General features: G+C 47.3%; 1 protein-coding gene across 1 annotated transcript in view; it reads left to right on the top strand.

Annotated features, from left to right (window-relative positions):
• GABRR2 (gamma-aminobutyric acid type A receptor subunit rho2) overlaps positions 1-16,006 on the top strand; it is a 37,940-nt gene extending 21,934 nt beyond the window's left edge. Inside the window, exons 3-9 of the mRNA XM_033867556.2 lie at positions 2,343-2,410; positions 3,717-3,940; positions 5,021-5,103; positions 5,292-5,432; positions 7,524-7,676; positions 9,143-9,339; positions 13,605-16,006. Coding sequence (XP_033723447.2) covers positions 2,343-2,410; positions 3,717-3,940; positions 5,021-5,103; positions 5,292-5,432; positions 7,524-7,676; positions 9,143-9,339; positions 13,605-13,916 — 1,178 coding nt within the window. The 3' untranslated portion in view covers positions 13,917-16,006. The remainder of the gene's footprint in view (positions 1-2,342; positions 2,411-3,716; positions 3,941-5,020; positions 5,104-5,291; positions 5,433-7,523; positions 7,677-9,142; positions 9,340-13,604) is intronic.
• Positions 16,007-18,177: the final 2,171 nt, after the last annotated feature.

Raw genomic sequence — 18,177 nt, 5'->3', positions numbered from 1 at the left:
ATTTATTCTTGTAGAGGCAGTGGAGAAGAAATGACATATAGCTTTATTTCAAAAATGGATAAATCCCTAACGTGTGCTTTCCAGGACCATGTGAGGAGAAATAATTGCAGAAAGGCTAGGAACCAAGAATAGCTCTTGGCTAAACACGTATTTCCCTTCTGAATTTGTTGCCTCACTGGCTCTACTGCCTGAAATTCCACCAGTGACTTCCATTTGGCTCACCAGATCCCTCTCTGAAAGTAGAAAAACCCACGTCAGTGTTCAGGGGCCAATGCACAAATGCCTAGTTAGCTTATTTTCTTTCTAACACCTTATAGGACTCAATCATACTCTAAACATAAAACTGCTCACAGAAAAAGGAGAAAGACCAGTCATTTGGAAGAATTTCTCGAAAATCAGGTGGGGAAGGGCCACAAAATGAAGAGCTCGGGAGATCCTGGGGGTGGAGCGTTAGTCTTGGGCTGTGGGGCAAGTCAGAGGCAAAGGTCACCTCCATTGCACTTGGACCAAGGAGGGCAGAGCTGTTGGTCCCGTTCAAGCTTGGGGTGCGAGTCCCCGAGCGCAGCTCTGGAGCCTCCTGAGCACACAGATGTTTTCCAACAACCCAGGATCCTTGGAGCCTGACCTGCAGTCCCATGTGGGCAGTACCTCCAGAGGCTGAACGCCACCCTCACAGCCGTTATCAAATTTCTCTCCAAAGGACGGCTGGAACTGCGGAGAGCAAGGCAGGCCCCGGGGGACAGAGAGACACAGTGACAGGCACCAAGCAAGCTGTTGTACTTTATCTGGAAAATGTCCGTTGCCAAAACCAGCTGCTGGTCAAACACTGTGCCCATTATCTGAAAACCAGGCCACAGGGAAGTGGGTCCAAAGAGGGTGATGGCTATACTGTTTCTGCCCTTTGGCTCTTGGGACGACTGGATGTGGCAGTTTAGAGAAAGGGAACAAGGGGGAAAGGTGATGAGGGTTAAGAGCTCCAGCCCTGGGCTGTTTTAATGTCTCAAGTGAAGGAAGGTCCGTCCAGGGGACGGGGAATTAACCAGCCCTGCTTCCCATGGTGATGTTGGGAACACACGGTCCCGCACAGGGGCTCAGGGGTCTGGGTCCTGGGAAGGGGCCCCAGCCAGGCTGCTGGAAGACCCTCCCTCGTGTTGCAGGCCCCTCGGGGGAGGAAGGCAGGCCAGTCAGCCCTGAGGAGGGGGGTTCAGCCTCACACTGGCCATTCCACTCTGCCCCTTCAGTGCCCTCCTGGAGCCTGGAGTGAGAGAAGGCTCCGGCTGTTAGAGCAGTCATCTCTCATGGGGCCTGACCTGAGCCCTCGGTTGAGAGCACAGGAAAATAAAAAGATCAGCTTATGACCCAATTTATCTGGGAGGGGAAAAGTAAAAATAAAAAATAAAATGTTGTGGGAATTCCCTGGCGGTCCAGTGGTTAGGACTCGGTGCTTTCACTGCTGTGGGCCCAGGTTCGATCCCTGGTTTAAAAAAAAAAAAAAAAAAAAAAGGTTGTGCTCATTTGCTTTCACGTTTAAGAACACAGAAAATAGCCACTAAATCCCACCAGTGATAAATAAAATGCTCCCATTCTATCGGGCTCAGCCACAAGCCTCAAATCTTTCATGGTGGGATTGCAAGTCTTAGCAAACCTACCAGGGGGGAGGGTTGGGGAGAGTCGGCGAGTCCATTCGATGCCCTGGCCCACCAGATCCTGTCGGGATCTCTGATCCTCCTCCCCTGCCTTCAGCCAAAGTCCCCGGCCCTTCCAGTCGTCATTCCCTAAGACCCAGACTCCCCCTGCCACCCTAAGCTTCTCCCAGCTCAGACCACGGTGGGTCGGCACGCCCTGGTCCTGCACTCCCTGGCCAGGGCCCCGAGGACCCAGGCGCAGGGGGCTGGCCTCTCAGGAGGCCCCGCCCAGATGCCGCCTGACGCTCTCAGAGACATTTTTTTGCCTGGGAATGGAATAGCATTCATTAATATGCTTGACAGACACAGGTTTTTTCGTTTTCCCCATTTAAGGCTTTTTTTTAAATATTAAAATCTAAAAACACATTTTGTGGAAGCATAAACATACATAATCCACTCATCCACTCATGCAACAAGCATGGGTTAAACGCCCCTGTTGGCCCAGGAAAGGCACTTAAGGTAGACACAGCCCCCGCCCTCATGGAGAAAGCTCAGGCACCCAACCTGCCAGGAAGTAGCAAGAAAACCCTCATGGAACCTGAACCACTGCCTCACCCCTGCTCCGCTCAGGCTCCCCTGGGAAGGGGGTAGGGGCTGTCTGCTTGCCCAGTGCTAGAGAGGAAGGCGCCTTAACCAGCCGTCTTTGCCCCTCTGCAGGCCCTGCCATCCCGGTGGGCGTGGACGTGCAGGTGGAGAGCCTGGACAGCATCTCGGAGGTGGACATGGTACGAGGCGCGCAAGGCGGGCAGCGCCGGGGCGGGCTGCTGTGGCCGAGGTCCCTTGGGGGCCTGCGGTGGGTGGGGCCACGCTGGGGAAGGCTGCGTCTGGGGGCGGGGCCAGAGCTGGAGGGGATAAAGCCGGGATTTGGAGGTTGGCCTAGGTTTGGTAAAATCCAGAGGCTGGCTTCTGCAGCTTCGTGGGTAAAAATAACTTTGTAGAACAGGGAGTTTGCAAACTGAAAGAGTGGCGGACAAAACGGGGAAGAGAGGGGCTGCAGAGGTGGGCCAGTGGGGCGGTGCCCCCCTCCACGGACGGGCCTCCGGGACAGGCAGGAGGAGCCTGGGTGTGGTTGGCAGAGCAGACGTGGGCCACCGCATGCGTCCTTCCAGCCTTCCTTCACCTGCTCCTGGAACAGGCTCTTTTGGGTAGTTATTTATTCATTGGCGTTCATGTATTAGCTCTGGCTACGGTGTAAGGGCTACACTCTTGGTTTCAGGCATCGGGTATGCAGACGAGGAGACACTTTTTAACAGGATAAGCCTTGAGGCTGAAATTATACTAGACATGCAGCTGCCCATCTCCTCATTCATTCATTTCCCCCCGTTTTTCCATTCTGCAGATATTTATTGAGCATCCACTATTGTGCCTTGCCAGGCACTAAACTAGGGTCTGGATATTCAGGGGTGGGCAGGAAACAATTCTGCCTTTAAAGATACTACAAGCCTAATGGTAGAAACCCTCCATAATTGGACACTTAGGACTTCCCTGGCGGTCCAGTGGTTAAGACTCCATGCTTCCGCTGCAGGGGGGCACAGGTTTGAGCCCTGGTCAGGGAACTAAGATCCCGCATGCCACACAGTGTGGCCACACACACACCAAAAGGCAAAATGGGACACTTGACTGTTCAGGTTTCTAGAAGTGTTTGCTAAGTTGAATTGAATGGTTAGCCAATAGGTAAGGAGCCATGTGTGCAAAGGTCTAGGTGAGAGTGCAGGGCTTTGTGGGAATCCAGCCCTGCTGGCCCCAGGGCAGGCGGTGGGCATCACAGCTGCCATTTTCCTTTGCAAAGCCTGAAGGAGGGGCTGTGTTGTCTCTTGGGCTCCAGCCTCATGAGGCACAAACATGAGCCGTTCTCTTTCCTGTGGCAGCAGCGCCACTGCCTTGGCCATCGTCCCGCGGGGCTGCAGAACTGTTTCCTTCAACTCGGGAGGCTGAGCCTGAGGTGTCCGTCACAGCGGTGGACGGAGGGTCGGCTGTCAGGAAGAGAGCTTTGTAAGCCATCTCTGTCTGGTCTCCCCCCCACTCCCACAGGACTTCACCATGACCCTCTACCTGCGGCATTACTGGAAGGATGAGCGGCTGGTCTTCCCCAGCACCAGCAACAAGAGCATGACCTTCGACGGCCGGCTGGTGAAGAAGATCTGGGTCCCCGACGTCTTCTTTGTTCACTCCAAAAGGTCATTCATCCACGACACCACCACGGACAACATCATGCTGAGGGTGTTCCCAGATGGGCAGGTGCTGTACAGCCTGAGGTAACTGTCCACGGGGTCGTGGCATCCTAATATGTGTGGACAATGCCAGGGATCGTTTGACTGATTTACCACTGTATCGTCAGAGCTAAACTGTGCTTTTCACAGTAGGTGAGAAAACAGTATTTGTGGAATGAATTAGCTAGTCAACTCTTGGTTTAAAAACCACCACAAAAAAACCCCTCTATTAAAAAAAAAATGTATATGTGTGGTCTGTCCCTTTGGCCCCGAAGAGTTTGTCACTGTGTTTGGGTCTGCGGGTTACATGGGAGGGTCTGAACCTTCTGATGATAGTTAGAACTCTCTAAAGACGAAATGAGCACCGTAGTAGGTGCTGACTTCCCTGTCATCGGGGGTGTTAAGGTTAGGTTAGGAGACTAATTGAACCTGAATGATCTGAGGGAGACGGTGACCTTCTATGTACCCTCCACCCCTGAGAGCCTATGATTCTAGTTTATTGGTAATAAACAAAAATAGGTAATTATTGGTAATAAACAAAAATTAGGGAAATAACCATAGCTACTCTTTATTAGGTGCTACTGCAGATTGGCTTCTGGGCTGACTTGAGTGATTACACAGTTTCATCCCACACCTTGTACAGTTCGCCAGAATTCAGTGCTAATAGCCTTGAGTCGGGGCTAGGGAGGCAGGGCATAACCTCCGGGCATCTCTGGGGAAGATGAGTCTCTGGATGCGGGCAATGCCCAGAGAAGGGTCCAGGTGTGGGCCATGCACAGCCAGCAGCCTCAGGAGCTGGGATCCGGGCAGAGCAAATACCATCATCTACAGAAGACAAAACTCTAAAAGTTAACTTAGAGGGACTTCCCTGGCAGTCCAGTGGTTAAGACTCAGTGCTCCCAATGCTGGCGGCACGGGTTCGATCCCTGGTCAGGGCGCTAAGATCCCGCATGCTGCACCGTGCGGCAAAAAAAAAAAAAAAAAGTGAGAGTCCTGGGTTTCCGAGCTTCTGACGTAGACGTGAAGAGGCAGCTGCCCTTGGTCGTGTCTTTGTCCTCCTTACTCTGGGCAGGTATATGAGCCAGTAACTCACTGCATGAGCCAACATGTTTGTTTGGGTTCCAGGATTACAGTCACCGCCATGTGCAACATGGATTTCGGCCACTTTCCCCTGGACTCCCAGACCTGTTCTTTGGAGCTGGAAAGCTGTAAGTGTCTGTATTCGTAATGACAAATCTTCGCCTTATTCCCTCTCTGTGCCATTTTAGTAACTATGAGACTGAGTACTGCCTGCCAGGGATAAGACCTATTTAATCCCTGGCTGAGGTAGGATGGCCCTGTTGCTCCTGCCTCCGAAGAAAAGGAGTGAAATTAACTTATTTTCCTCTTCCCAAAGATGCGTATACAGATGAAGATCTGATGCTGTACTGGAAGAATGGGGACGAATCCCTGAAAACAGATGAGAAGATCTCCCTGTCTCAGTTTCTGATTCAGCAATTCCACACCACTTCCAGACTGGCCTTCTATAGCAGCACTGGTAGCTAACTTCTGCCATGGGCGGATTCAAATGTGGAAGAAAACACATTAGAATTCTTTTTCAGTGTTAACTTTTTCCACTTCCAATGAAAATAACTTTTCATTATTCTAATAATGCCCAGTCCAACAAGACATAAACAACACTTAAAAGCAGAGGCTTTAAAAGTTGCTGCCCTCTGAAACTCCATGGTCAGAGGTAGTCATTCTGAACAATTCAGAAAACACCCTTGCAGACATCCTGCTTTAATTATGTAATTTTACAAAAGTAGGGTCAGAGTGTACACGCTATTCTGCAACCTGATTCGTTTGACTTAACGATGTGGGGAAATGTATTTATTACCTATTTATTTATGTATTTATTACTGTATTTACCTGTGTATTTATTACCTATATTCAGAGCTATAGATTCATTTCGTATGCGCAGTGTGACCCCTTCTTGGACCTTGGGGCCATGGTTGAAGTTTTGAGAGGATCCATTTGTCCGCTCTTCTTGAATCTCACCGTCAGCCCTTGTGTTAGTTTCCTAGAGCCGTCCTAACAGAGTACCACAAACTGGGTGCTTGAAACGATAGAAATGTGTTCACTCACAGTGCTGGAGGCCAGAAGCCTGAGCGCCATGCTCCTTCTGAAGGCTCTGGGGAGGACTCCTTCCTTGCCTCTTACTGGTCCTGGTGGCATCACTCCAACCTCTGCCTCTGTTGTCACGTGGCATTCTCCCTGTGACTCTGGTATTCCCATGGTGTGTCTCTGTGCATCTATGTGCAAACATCCCTCTTCTTTAAGGACACTGGTCACTGGATTATGGGCCACCCTAACTCAATATGACCTCGTCTTACTTTGATTACATGTACAGAGACCTGATTTCTCAATAAAGTCACATTCGCAGGTGGTGGGATTTAGGACTTCAACATACCCTTATATGCTACACAGCTCTGCAATATAGAGCTGCAATACACAGCTCTGCAGCAGCCACGGGACCCTGGAGGACTTCTCACTTCCTTACCCTTTGTCCCAGTGCTGAGAAGCCTAGGCCTGGCTGTGAGAAGCTTTTGGGCTACCGTCTGCCCCTGCATGGCCACCATCCCCCCCGCCCCCCCGTTTGCCTGCCCCCAGCCCCACCCTTCTGTTTGCAACATCAAACACTGGAGAAGAGCGGGCCCCAGCCAAGGTTGCCTTGGTGTCAGGACAGCCCACACCTGCTTTCCCTTTATGCCCATACTGCTCACCCCATCCCTTTCTTCTCCTTTGCTCTGATGTGCATTGCCACACAGTTTTCTTTTCTCATCTGTTCTTGGCAAGTCCAAATCAACTCTCTTTCTAAAACCATTTTTAAGAGTTCCCGGTATAACTTTTACTATGTGTCACTGTTTTGAGTGCTTTGTATGAATTAACTAATTTCTACCCAACAAATCTATGGTGTAGATCGTAGTATCCCCAGTTTACAGATGAGAAAACTGAGACTCAGAGAAATTAGATTTTAGAAAGGAAATGTATTATACGAAGCCAACCAATCATTAACTTTTTTTTTGGTCGCACTGTGAGGCTTGTAGGATCTTAGTTCCCCGATCAGGGTTTGACCCCAGGCCCCAGCAGTGAGAGCAAGGGGTCCTAACCACGGGACCGCAGGGAATTCCCTGGTTTTTTTTTTGATCATTAACTCTTTTTAAATTTATTTTTGGCTGTGCAGATCTTAGTTGTGGCACACGGGATCTTTGCTGCAGTGTGAGGGCTCTTCGTTGTGGTATGCAGGCTTCTCTCTGGTTGTGGTGCCGGGGCTCCAGAGCATGCAGTTCAGTAGTTGTGGTGCATGGGCTTTCTAGTTGTGGTGTATGAGCTCAGTAGTTGCAGCATGCAGGCTTAGTTGCCCCGCAGCATGTGGGATCTTAGTTCCCTGACCAGGGATCATACCCACGTCCCCTGCATTGGAAGGCAGATTCTTAACCACTGGACTGCCAGGGAAGTCCCTTGGGTCATTCACTTTTAACTTTCTGCTGAAGATGAGTGTGGTGACAGGGGAGGAAGGGCCCCCAGGGAAGGAGTTTGTTTTTGCCTCTGCGATGGAACCTCACTGGCTTCTTCCTGTGTCCCCCAGGCTGGTACAACCGTCTCTACATTAACTTCACGTTGCGTCGCCACATCTTCTTCTTCTTGCTGCAAACCTACTTTCCCGCCACCCTGATGGTCATGCTGTCCTGGGTGTCCTTCTGGATCGACCGCAGAGCTGTGCCCGCCAGAGTTTCACTGGGTAAAAGCATTTGATAAGGTGTGATAGGGTGGTTACTTTTTTTCAATCAATCACTATGTAAAGAAGAAGTAAAATCATCATTCAGGGTCCTTAACCGATGGGCTGTCAGAGTCAGAAGGAGCGGACTTTCCTCCTGCTTCTTGCTTTCCATTCACATACTGCCCTCAGTTTCCCAGACTACACTGTGAAAACCACAGGGCGCTCAAACCGCATCAGCTCTGCTCGAATCGTTTCAGAAAGATAGCACCTACCTGGGGTGCAGACTTCCACCACTGGCAGTATCAGAGCTCAGTACTTTGATAAATAAGACAATTCGACAAATGCCCAAACTTACTGTGCAAATACAAAAACTTCGTTGGCCTTATTTAGATAGACTGAGAGTTTGGGAGCAGGGCCCATATTTCATGATTTCTGGGAAGGAGAGGGCTGTACTCCCTGGAGCTGTGGTTTAGTCCTTCACAGACCCTAAATGCCAGAGTAAACATTTGCAACTCATCAGAGATTTGGACAAAATCAGGTTGAGCACTGAGACATGTGAGACATGCAAGGCACAGTGAAGAAGAAACCTGTATGACAGGCTTCGAGGAATTTCCACAGTCTTCCTGGACTCAGGTGAGGGAGGATGTGTTCTTTCCCTGAAGTTTGGGAAGGTTCCTTGAGAGGGGTCCTGTAGCCCCTGCTTTTTAATTTTTATTTTTTATTGAAGTAGAGTTGATTTTCATAGCCACTGTTTTAAAGTCCACATCTGAGCAGATCCTTTGGGAAGCTCTGCTGATCTTAGCAACCACATCACAGAAACCCAGGCTCCCAAGTGGCTCAGAGTGAAAGGGGACAGGCGGTTGGCTGGGAGGAGAATGGGTTGGCTGCTTGGGAACAGATCCTTGCAGATCCTCACACCTCTATGAGGTGGAAACGTGCCCTGGCCACTTCCTATTAGATGTAAGAGAGAGCAAATGGGGCTTCCCTGGTGGTGCAGTGGTTGAGAGTCCGCCTGCCGAAGCAGGGGACACAGGTTCGTGCCCCGGTCCGGGAAGATCCCACACGCCGCGGAGCGGCTGGGCCCGTGAGCCATGGCCGCTGGGCCTGCGCGTCCGGAGCCTATGCTCTGCAGCGGGAGAGGCCACAACGGTGAGAGGCCCGTGTACCGCAAAAAAAAAATAAAAAATAAAAAGAGAGAGCAAATGTAAAATGGGACTTAGTGAACTTATTTACAAAACAGAAATAGAGTTACAGATGTAGAAAACAACCTTATGGTTACCAGAGGGGGAGGGATAAATTGGGAGATTGGGATGGACATATACACACTACTATACATAAACTCTCTTTAAGCATCATAAGACCTTGGAAGAAACATACTACAAAAATCAATATAAAATGGTTAATAGTTGAAAAAAAAAGGGACTTAGTGAAATGTGAGGGCAGCTGTGTACCCTTGTCAGTGGCTGAACTAAAGCTGGATGCTGCAGGGATCACCACGGTGCTGACCATGTCCACCATCATCACGGGTGTGAACGCCTCCATGCCCCGCGTGTCCTACATCAAGGCCGTGGACATCTACCTCTGGGTCAGCTTCGTGTTCGTGTTCCTCTCGGTGCTGGAGTACGCGGCCGTCAACTACCTGACCACCGTGCAGGAGAGGAAACAGCGGAAGCTGCAGGAGAAGGTGAGAGAAGTTTCATTCATTTCCTTGTTGGAGCCCATGCTGCTGGTTGGATGAGAATAGCGGAGGGAGCTTTCATGGAGAAAAGGGAGATGTTTGTGCAAAAGGAGGAGGATCCGTTTTAGAATATTCTAGCTTCCATCACAAAAGATCTCAGAAGGTAGAAAGCCTTTGGACAAAGACTAGGAAGACTTGGGTTCTTGGGCCCAACTCTGCCATTTATGTTGGGCCTCAGTTTCCTCATCTGTTAAAAAAAAGTATAACAGAACCCTCACCCCACCTTCCTCCCAGGGTTATTGTAAGGGTCACAAGACCCTTACAAAAATGTATATGAGAGTTGTTTTGAAACTGTGTGGTTCTAGATGCACATAAATTATCACTATCATTACTGAACCTGTCTAGGGAGAATGTCTCTACGTCCTGTGAACAGACAGGAGGAAAGTTCTAGAATAAAAAACTCGTGTATTTATCAGTGCTCTGGCCCAGTGAAAATTCAGCCACACACAACCTTAGCCTTTAGACTCATTGGAAATACTATGCTATCTATACGATACTGCACTATAGTAAAGTCTACTATGGGATGGAATGCAAAGGGGGAATTCAGGGCAGTGCACCTGGGCAGAGAGGGAAAATCTATCCTATTCATATGCAGACTCTTATTAATCACATTAAGAAATAAAATGCCAACTTGTTACCAAATCCTTGCTAGTCATTGTACTGATCAAAATGGGTGTTTACCTAAAAGTTGTAGAGATCAGGGGACGTGAAAATTCCACATTTATGTGTGTCTAGCTGGCTGAGAGCTCCTTAGCAAAGGGAGCTTTAAGTTTTAGGAAAGAGGACCTGTTGCCTTTTTAAAAATAGTCTTTTAATGCCCACATTATACCTGTTAAATATTTCCAGTTGTCTTCAAATATGCTAGATTGTTTAAGAGTTTATATTTTAAGTTGTCTTCAAAATACTTTTGCTTCAGCATTTGAGGATTTGTTCAATTTTTTTCCCAGCTGGTGGGATCTTAGTTCCCCAACCAGGGATCGAACCCAGGCCCTTGGCAATGAGTCCTAACCCCTGGACCACCAGGGAATTCCCTCAAATTTTGATAATCTGTGCATTGATCATTATCAGATGCCTTTGGAATATACTTAAACACTTTTGATTTGTAATCTGTTAGGCTTTCCTTGTGTAGAGCTGTTCAAAAAATAGCAAAGCCTTCATCCGACAGATATGTGCCCATGAACCATTAACAGCGCATAACTTATACTCAGGCAGATCATTATTAACCTGTTACCATGTGATGGGCCCAGTGTTTGCCAGTGATGATATGATGCTGGCTAAAGAGCAATGAGGAAATCATACGTGGACAGCCGTTTGGGCTCCGAGTCTAGCTCCATGTCTATGGGAACAGACAGCCGGGAAGCGAGGGCTTGTTCTCCATTGTTGTCAAGCATGCGGTTGAAAGGCTGAGAAGCTGTGGTTGCTGGGGAGGCGGACCGGTGGGAGGACACGAAATCTCTCTCCCGCTGCCCCACAGAGAAGCCACTGTTCACAACGTTAACATGGCCCCCAGTGGAGCTGAGGTTCCCGAAGTGGGAGCCCAGGAGCACCTGGCCTGGATTCACCTTCTCAGCCTATTAAAGATGAAGATTAAGGGCTGTACCCCAGACCTACGGGCTCAGAATCTCCAGAGATGGCACCCTGGAATTGGCCTTGCTGACAAGCTCCCAGGCCGTTCTGATGCTCACTGAGGTTTGACTTCTGCTCTGCAGAGGGCAAAGTTGACTGGAGCCTGCTAGGTTCACCATGGTTCAAAAGGGGACCCACGCTGCTTTGGGTTGAAGCCGGCAGGCAGAGTATAGTTCTGCTTCCCTATATGTGCTTCAATTCTTTGGCTGGTCATCCAGACCTGTCCAATGCGCCAGATGCCGCTTAATTTTTCTTAGAAATGAGCTGATGTGGGAAATAGAGATTTTCCATAATTTGGGGCATTTCCTGATTTTAACTCAAAACCTTAAATGTCTCTTTTTATTTTAGCAGAAAGAATTTCAGTTTAGAGCAAGGAAAAAGAAGACCCATGTCTTACAAAAAAAGAAGTCCCCAGTGATATAACAATACCTCACAATTTTACCAAAGTTTGGGTGTGATTTTATCTAAATGCAAAGAATTGAATAGATGACCTCTCACTGACCTTCTGTCCTTAAAATCTATGAGTTAATTATTCTAGGAATGTATTAATGTGCTACTTAATTATTGTTGCTGATGGGACAAGACATAGAAATAGTAATGAAACAATCATGCCTGATTAAAAAAATAGCTCTCCAAACCACAGATTTCTTCAAGTGTAAAAGTACTTCAAGTAATTCTGATTTGACATAAAATCATTCATCTATTTTTGCATTCTAAAACTTCCTGGTATCCATCTGCGTGCGTATTTCAGGATCCATGACAATAGGAGGAAATGTGTGAAATGCCATTATTTCACTTTCCCAGATGGAAAAACAGAGGCACCACGGGGCTGAGAGCCAGGTTAGAAACATATTAAAGCCAACAGGTTGAGAATAAACCCAAGGTCAGTTGGCTGGATCAGGCAGGCGTCCTACCTCTGGCCAGCAACAGCCAAACACAAACCTGTTTTACTTGGGTGTGTGAATCCTTGTTTAAATTTTCAATAATCTGTACATAGATTATTATCAAATACCTTTGGATTATATTTAAATACTTTTGATTTATACTGCATTGGACTTTCCTGTATAGAGTCATTCAAAACATGCCAAAGCCTCAGGGCTTCCCTGGTGGCGCAGTGGTTAAGAATCCGCCTGCCAATGCAGGGGACACAGGTTCGAGCCCTGGTCAGGGAAGATCCCACATGCCATGGAGCAACTAAGCCCATGCGCCACAACTACTGAGCCCATGCACCACAACTACTGAGCCCATGTGCCACAACTACTGAAGCCTGTGCACCTAGAGCCCGTGCTCAGCAACAAGAAAAGCCACTGCAATGAGAAGCCCGAGCACTGCAGTGAAGAGTAGCCCTCGCGCGCCACAACTAGAGAAAGCCCGTGCCGCAGCAATGAAGACCCAAAGCAGCCAAAAATAAATAAATAAATAAATAAAATTAAAAAAAAAAATAACATAGCAAAGCCTTCATCCAACAAATATGGGTTCATGAACCAGCTGTTAACCGGAGCCAACTTTGCTGACTCTAACGGTGGGGAGGAGTTAGACAAGACCATTCCCTTCCCTCCACCTTATAATTTCTTATAAACATTTTCATACTCACGGAAATGGTTGAAAAAAACAGGATAATATACATTCATACACCCTGCCCCTCCATCCAACATTGTTGACATTTTGCCATTTTTGTGTGAGCTTTTTCTCATATAAACATACTTTTGTTGGTGCAGCTGAACCATTAAAAAATACATGACAGGGGAAAGTGGGGAGGGGGATAAATTAGGAGTTTGGGTTAACGGATACACACTACTATATATAAAAGAGATAAACAACAAGGTCCTATTGTATAGTGCAGGGAACTATCTTGTTATAACCTATAATGGAGAAGAATCTGAAAAAACGTTTTACATATATGTGTATGTATCTCTCTCTCTCTCTCTATATATATATATATATATCTGAATCACTTTGTTGGACACCTGAAATTATGCAACACTGTAAATCAATTATACGTCAATTTAAATAAAAAACTTGGAGGATTATCTAAGAAAAAATATATAAATAAAAAAATAAAAATACATGATAGGTACCATGACCCTTTGCCCTTAAGTGGAACTCGTTAGAATAAGGACACTCTCCTACCTAATCATCTTCTGATTCATGCACATAGTGGTGGAGGTCCACGGCTGGAACCAGAAGATGTGTGTTTAAAGTCCTGAATCTGACACTAACTGTCTGATCCCAGGAGAATTGTATAGCCTCTCTTGGTCTTAGTTTTTCCTTCTGCAATTGAGGGCATTTGGACTAAATCAGTGGTTCTGGACCCTGGCTGCATAGCAGAATCACCTGGGAGCCTTAAATTAATTAGTCTAGAGTGGAGCCTGGGCATGGCCAGTTTAAAGAGCTCCCAAGGTGACTCCAATACACAGCCAGGATAGAGAATCGTTGGACAAAGTGATCTCTGGAGATGCTTCTAGTTCTGCCTTTTCTGTGGTTCTGAGAAGCCATGGGCTTTACTCTCGGCCCAGGCAGCCTCCTCTGGGCCTCTCACAGGCCGAAACATGCCTGACATCTCCCCTTGTGTTTGCTGCCCACAGTTCCCATGCATGTGTGGAATGCTCCACTCAAGAACCATGATGCTGGGTGGAAGCTACAGTGAGTCTGAGGCCAACAGCCTGGTCGGGTACCCGAGAAGCCATATTCTGACAGAAGAAGAAAGGCAAGACAAAATAGTGGTCCACCTAGCCCTGAGCAGTGAATCCAACTCCTCCAGGAAGAAGGGGCTTCTGAAGGGCCAGGTGGGTCTTCGCATCTTCCAGAACACCCACGCCATCGACAAATACTCCCGGTTGATATTCCCAGCTTCCTACATATTTTTCAACTTAATTTATTGGTCAGTGTTAGCCTAGGAGCTCTGAGGCTATGCCTGGGGAAGGGCACGGACATCTCTGGTGTCTGGCCGGCCGCCCACACGTGGACCTGCTGAGCGTGACCCCTCACAGACAGAGCAGCAGCCCCTGGACCACCTCAAGCAGCATCCTGGCTCCCGGAGGAGCCCAGGGGCCCTCCAGCTGCCCTCCCCCAGGCCTCGTGGGCTTGCTCATCATTCATGCTGTGTTGTGTCCCACTTCTTGCCGCTTTGGGACTGTCTTCTTCTGTTCTTGTGTGTGAACAGGTTCATGAGAGCCTCCCTCCAATAAAAAAAAGACTCAAATGCCTCCCAGAAGATGAATGTTCTGAGACCCTTAGGAAGCCTAGGATTCAGTTATAAAGGGAAGGGAAAAATGAAGGGCAAGCTTAGGGGCATTCTGGATAGGAGACAGGAAATTAAGATTCAAAATAGGAATAAAAAAATCTGTAAACCCTACACTGGATTAAGTGCCTATCTAAGAAAGAAAAAGAAAACTCAGATCCCAGATGAAATGATTTGACCTGGGTGAGTCTGGCAACTCGCATGATTTTGCAATATTAAGGGACATCATTCATTCATACATCCATTCAACCGTTCATTAAATATTGAATACCTGCCCTGTGCCAGTGCTTATTTTTCTCAGCAATGTGTGACGACATGCACTGAGTATTGCCAACCAGGGAAACATCACCCAAACCCATCAAAGTGTAGAGTTTTTACTGGGGGCTGGCCATCTGAATACAGCTGACCGCCTGTATGGCTGATCTTAGTCTCCAGTTCCTTCAGAGGCTGAGCTGGTAAGTCTCAGCCTGAGACCCCATCATAAACCACCTTGTTGGCTTAGACCGTCTGGCATGGCCGTAGGCCCCCAGGTGAACAAAGACTCTCCAATCAGGCAGGACAGTCCAGGGGTTTAGAAGTTACCTCCCAGGAGCTAGAGGCCAAGACCCAAACCTTTCTTTTGTCAAGGTTCATCCTTTACTGCACAGCAATCATTGTCAATTCCTCATTGTTAATGTGAATTACTCTGCTTCTAGTATAGATTCATGCAGCAAACATTAAAAAATCCCTGCACTAGATATAGTAGGGTCCACATTAAGAGTAAGAGATCATCTTATTCTTGTATAGCTCTCAGAAAAAGGACTGGTCAAGGATATCGTATACGATTACGTGTAAGTTAAAAAAGTTTTAAGCACAGCAAAAATGGTTCATCATGTAATGGGAATTCTAAGGAAGGAAAGAATGATTTCCAGTGGAAGACTGGATCTCGTGGAGAAAACAGCGTCTGAGCTGCTCCTTGAAGGTTGGGGATTTGGAGAAGAAATGTTCATGCTAGGTGCACATGTAGAAAGTACACGCTAGATATGTGCGGTCCGATATGGTAGCCACTGGCTATATATTTATTTAAATTTAAGTTAATTAAAGTTAAATAAAATTAAAAACTCAGTTCTTGCCACGTCGTGCTAGCCACATTTCAAGTGCTCTACTCAACAGCCACATGTGGCCAGTGACTACTGTATTCAATAGTGCAGATCTCGAGAACATTTCCACAGTCACAGAAAGTCCTGTTACACAGTGCTACTGCAGATGGAAGGATTGGCCTGAGCAAAGGCACGAGAGAGGCAGGAAAGTTTGGGATTGCAGAGTATAGTTTGCGGGGCAAGTCATCTGTTTTGGCTGGATCCTAGGTTGTAGGAAGAGGTGAGAGACCAGCTTTTTCTGCAACTCTAGGGGTCACAGCAGGTCCCCCGTCCCTCCCAGTGTTCATCAGGACAGCTTCCCCCCCGTGGAGTTGCCTGGCCCAAGACCAGCGGCTCTCCCAGCTTCAGGGACAAATGAAGAACGAAGGTACATAAACAAGGAAATTGGATGGTACAGGGCACCTGGACATGTTTAGAAACTTGTACTCTCTAGAGACTCTCCTAGGCCACAGTGCTACTCAAGGAATGATAATTATTGATACATTGTCGTTAAATATATCCTATCGCTTTGGTTGTCTTATGTAATTCCAATACTGCTCTGCTGCTGACTACGTTGTCTTCATAAATTGAGGCTCCTATAACATGGTGGCCTGATTACACTTAAAAAAAAATAAAGATGTATTTTAACTAGCTTACACAGTGAAACTGGAGTTCGTTCTGTAGCAAACATGTAGAATTGTAAATAGCATTTTATCATGTGGGACCATGAACCAATGACACCATCAGATTTAGCACAGCTTTATTGCAGTGTGATAATCTGACTCTACTTGAGAAAAGTAGAAAATTAAACGAGGTAAAAAGGACACAACAGTAGGAGTAGAGAACAGGAACTAAGGAAATTTTGAGAACTGAACGATTCACCTTAAAGACAGGAAGATAGAAGAGTAAACATAACTGTTATCAGGGATGCTTGAATGATACTTTATTTCACTGAATCTAAGACACTGTCGAGTGTAAGATGCACCCATGGTTTATGTACCACCAAGAAAGAAAAAGTGCTGCTAATTAAATTATTGCAGCCAATGATTATAAGATGAAGCCTGACTCCACCCATAGTAAATTGTGAAAAATGTGCATGTAAGAATAAAAGAAATAGGTGTTATACAAAAACTGATGATCAGACATACCTCTTTGACAATAAGGAACCAACATGTATGGTGCACTTGTCTTCAAGGCCTTGTGCCTGGGTGAGGGGAGGGGGCAATGACAGATAAAGAAATGCATGGGAAACAGCTTTCAGTCATTAAGAAGCTTACAGTGGCAGCGGGCATGGTTCAAAGGAGGGGGAGATTACAGCATTTGAAGAGTAGTGTTTTTTATGGTAAATTCTGAGCAATGGATAGGTATAATTTCAACTGGGGAGGGAATATTAACATGGAGAAGGAAAGCTTGGGTGTGTCTAGGGAACAGCGAGCAGACACTCCACCAAATGCACAAAAGTCTTGGGTTCTCATCCTTCTAGTTCCATGACCCTGGTGTCAAGGGTCCTTCCAGGTTCATTCCGCTTAGAATAAACCTGGGGAAGAAACTGGACGGGTCTGGTCTGGGCCACGTATGTCAAAGATTATCAGTGTTCTGGGCTGTGAGTAAGTTGAGACAGAACTCTTTGAAACCACTTTGATTTGGTTCAATCTTTTTGTAAACCTCAGCAGAAGGGAGAGCATGAATTTGGAAAATGGAGAGCTGCTGAGTTTCAGGGAACCAATGAGGCAGGAAAATAATGAGAATAATGTTAAGCTCAGTGATGTTTGAGAACCTCTGCCTGTGTGCTGACACTGGCAGAGACCAGGAAGCCAGGCGAAGGCGCTATTCCAGTGGAAGGTGAGGAGTTTGGTCTGGCAAGCAAGTGGAGATGTCAAGTAAAAAGTTATAAACACTGGTCTGCGGCTGGAGGGAGGCAAAGATTTGGAACTACCCTCCCCGATGTGCTCAATGAATGAAGCTATCAAGGTGGACAAAACTCCTAAGGAGAGAAGCGGAAGAGAGAAGGCCTGCAAACGAGAGCTTGGGAGTATTTATTTAGGTGGGAAGAGAAGGGTTGATCAGAGAAATGGAAGGAGAACCAGAAGAGTGTGTCACAGATGCAGGAAGAAGGCATACTCTCAAGTGGAGGAGGGTAGGGCTGGGGGCAAATAATAACCACAAAACTTGAGAAGGGTAAGGGCTATGAACAGACATGGTGAGATGGAGTCCAGAGGCTAGGTGGGATAAATCATGCAGGTAGATGGCCTTCCGTGGCAAAGAAGAGAGACCGTTCTCTCCAGTGTAAGAGGTTTATGTCGGTAGAAGGAAAAGTGTTCAGAGAACTGCTATTTACAATGGAAAACTGGACTTCCCTGGTGGTCCGGTGGTTAAGACTCCGCGCTTCCAGTGCAGGGGGTGTGGGTTCCATTCCTGGTCAGGGAGCTAAGATCCCATAAGCTGCGTGGAGAAGCCAAAAAAATAATAATACCATGGAAGACTATTTTAGACTCTTGTTTACTTGAAGAACTTAAAAATAACACTATGGCATATCTTGTGCGGGTGAAAGTTGTGGTCTCAATGGTGCATTCCCCAAACTCTTCAGTTGGAACTGGGGGGCGTGGTCCAAGAACAGAGTCTATAACCCAGCTACCAGGTCTGTGGACAGAGCTTGGGGAGCAGCAGTCTCGAGGACTCGTGCCGTCCTCTGTCTCCATACACGTGGGGTGGGCGCTGCCGGGCGGGAGCGCGGCACCTGCCTCAGCCGCCACAGAAGGCGGGAGGACAGACATTAAAGCAACTGCTCCGGGACTTCCC

This window comes from Tursiops truncatus, chromosome 12 (assembly GCF_011762595.2).
Source record: "Tursiops truncatus isolate mTurTru1 chromosome 12, mTurTru1.mat.Y, whole genome shotgun sequence".
NCBI lineage: Eukaryota > Metazoa > Chordata > Mammalia > Artiodactyla > Delphinidae > Tursiops > Tursiops truncatus.
This window is presented reverse-complemented; position numbering and strand designations above follow the sequence as displayed.